The 2,273-nt window shown below is 47.4% G+C and overlaps 1 protein-coding gene across 1 annotated transcript in view; it reads left to right on the plus strand.

Moving 5' to 3' along the window:
* The window catches only part of pdgfbb (platelet-derived growth factor beta polypeptide b), an 11,608-nt gene extending 9,335 nt beyond the window's left edge, over positions 1–2,273 (plus strand). The window contains exons 5-7 of the mRNA XM_036553164.1: positions 1–593; positions 820–978; positions 1,131–2,273. The exon at positions 1–593 is cut by the window's left edge and continues 425 nt beyond it. Coding sequence (XP_036409057.1) covers positions 1–593; positions 820–959 — 733 coding nt within the window. The 3' untranslated portion in view covers positions 960–978; positions 1,131–2,273. The remainder of the gene's footprint in view (positions 594–819; positions 979–1,130) is intronic.

Raw genomic sequence — 2,273 nt, forward strand, 5'->3', positions numbered from 1 at the left:
GGGCCGGCCGCGCGGGTTCGAGTTTCAGAACGATTACCAGGACGCGGGGGCAAGCGGGGTGCACAGAGAGGGCGTCAGCGGGGCGGAGCCGTGGCACCCGGACGACGGACGGCCGCGTCACCCTGACGACAGGCGGCCGCGTCAGCAGAACCTCACGGAAGACGCCGATCCTCACCGCCGCAATCTCACCGACCAGCGGCCGGCGGAGGAGGCTCGGCTTCCGGACTGGGGCCCGGACGCACAGATGAACAGGACAGAGACAGAGAGTCCTCCCCTGCAGCGGGGTAACGCGTCGCAGCAGCTGACGGAGCTGGGACACCCACACAATCACAGTCACGCGGAGGAGAGCGACCGGAGGGAGCACGACCAGACCCAGCACAGAGCCAACGGGACAGGCGGCAGGCAGATGCAGCTGCTGGAGCAAGAGCAGCAGAACTTGGAGGAGGAGAAACGAGAGCTGTTACTGCTGCACCGAAAACTCGACGAGGAGAAGCAGCGGCTAAAAGAACAGCAGCAACAGCACCATCATCACGATCATCAGCACCACCATGTACACTATCAAACGCACGTGCAAACAACCACACAAAGAGCAGGTAGGGAAACTATCATTGCTTGTGCTTTTGTGCGTGTATGAGGTGTGTGTACGAATATGTGTGTGTGTGTGTGTGTGTGTGTGTGTGTCTTTACACACTTAGCATTAGGAACATACACTGTACACATATTTGTGTGTCAGTTTGTAGAAACAGACTTAACAGGACACCCGATTCCTAGTTTAAAATCTATTTTTCCATACGTTTTTTTTTTTTTAATCTCTCACAGAGACAGTGCCACCCACCACAACGAAACCTCCCGCCCCTCCCACTTTCCGCCCCCCCAGCCGGCCCGCCCCGCCCAGGAGGAGAATGCGCAAGAACAGAAACAGGATAAGCAAGGCAGCAATGAGAGCAATGCTCATGTAGAGCCAACACACACACGCAGGTGAGAGGCTGAGCCGGCTCCTTAGCCCGGCGCAATCACTCAAAATGGCAGTTACAAATTACCACTGGGCATTACTGTGCAGGCTTTTGACACCAAGCAAATAACTTGGTCTAATGCCTCTTTCCCTCTTTTTTTCCCCCTTTCTCATACAGGGCACTGTGGGCTCATTTTTCCTCCTGGCACATCGTGAAGGGGGGATCATTAGGGCATTATTGAAATTCCTTCTCATGAGTAATCGTTTCATTTTTATGTAATAGGTTTGTCCTGTGAGATACATTATGCGGTGACAGCGCGAATAATAGTACTAATAATTGTCTGATGATCACATAAACTCCTTTGAAAGGAAATTAATGTATTTTATGAGGCTCTAAAAATATGGGACAAGATGGATGCCTTGGAGGAAAAGAGTGGCACAGGACTACAATTCCCATCATCCCACTGAGGCAGCAAAAATGGTGCGTGCACCTATAAACTCTGGGAGCTAAGCGTACTCAGGACCATGGGAATGGAACATGTAGAATTGGGAAACCTGTGAAAGTCTGAAAAGAATTTCATCAGAGGAATGAAAATCAACTCTCAGAGGAACATGCAAAAAAGCTTTGATTTGAAGCTCTTTGAAGTCTGACATGAACAATCGCTTCCCTGATTCCTGCCCGATGTGACCAGACTGGCTTATGTGTGATAAGTTCTGGTGAAAACATTGCAATTAGTGGCTGCCTCCTCTGCGGGTCTGAGAGTGTGGTATTAAAGTTGGTCTGCAACTCACATTCCTTACATTAAAAAATCTATTCCAGAAACTTCAGTAAGTTAACTTCAGTAAGAGTAAACTTCAGAAAAAAAGGAAAAAAGTTTCCTTTAAAATTTAAAGGAAACTTTAGAGAAAAACACCAATCACAACAAAGCTCATGCCGTGATGTCAAGATCTTTGAGGTCATTAAAAGCGATCAGTCAGACTGGGCTGGACTACACCAAACTGCCAAACATCTGCCCTATGAGCAGGAGAAGGAGTGGGACTTCATTTTCCAGAGATCTCTGCAGTTCCCAGGAGAAAAAGCACTGAAACTCAAAGAGAAAGAGGGGCAGAGTTACATCCACACATCACTACCACATTATTAATGTAAAATCATATTCTTTCTTTGAATATATTTAATTTAATTTAATCTAAACACTGGAATTGCATCAAGGGAAATATAAAGAGTTGCATTCAGGTTGCATTCTTATTTTTGGAAAACATTTGCCAGACTCCTTTGGTAAATATAATTGAAATGCAAGGTGCTAAAATGTGGGGTAAAGAA

This window comes from Megalops cyprinoides, chromosome 19 (genome assembly GCF_013368585.1).
Source record: "Megalops cyprinoides isolate fMegCyp1 chromosome 19, fMegCyp1.pri, whole genome shotgun sequence".
Taxonomy (NCBI): Eukaryota; Metazoa; Chordata; class Actinopteri; order Elopiformes; family Megalopidae; genus Megalops; species Megalops cyprinoides.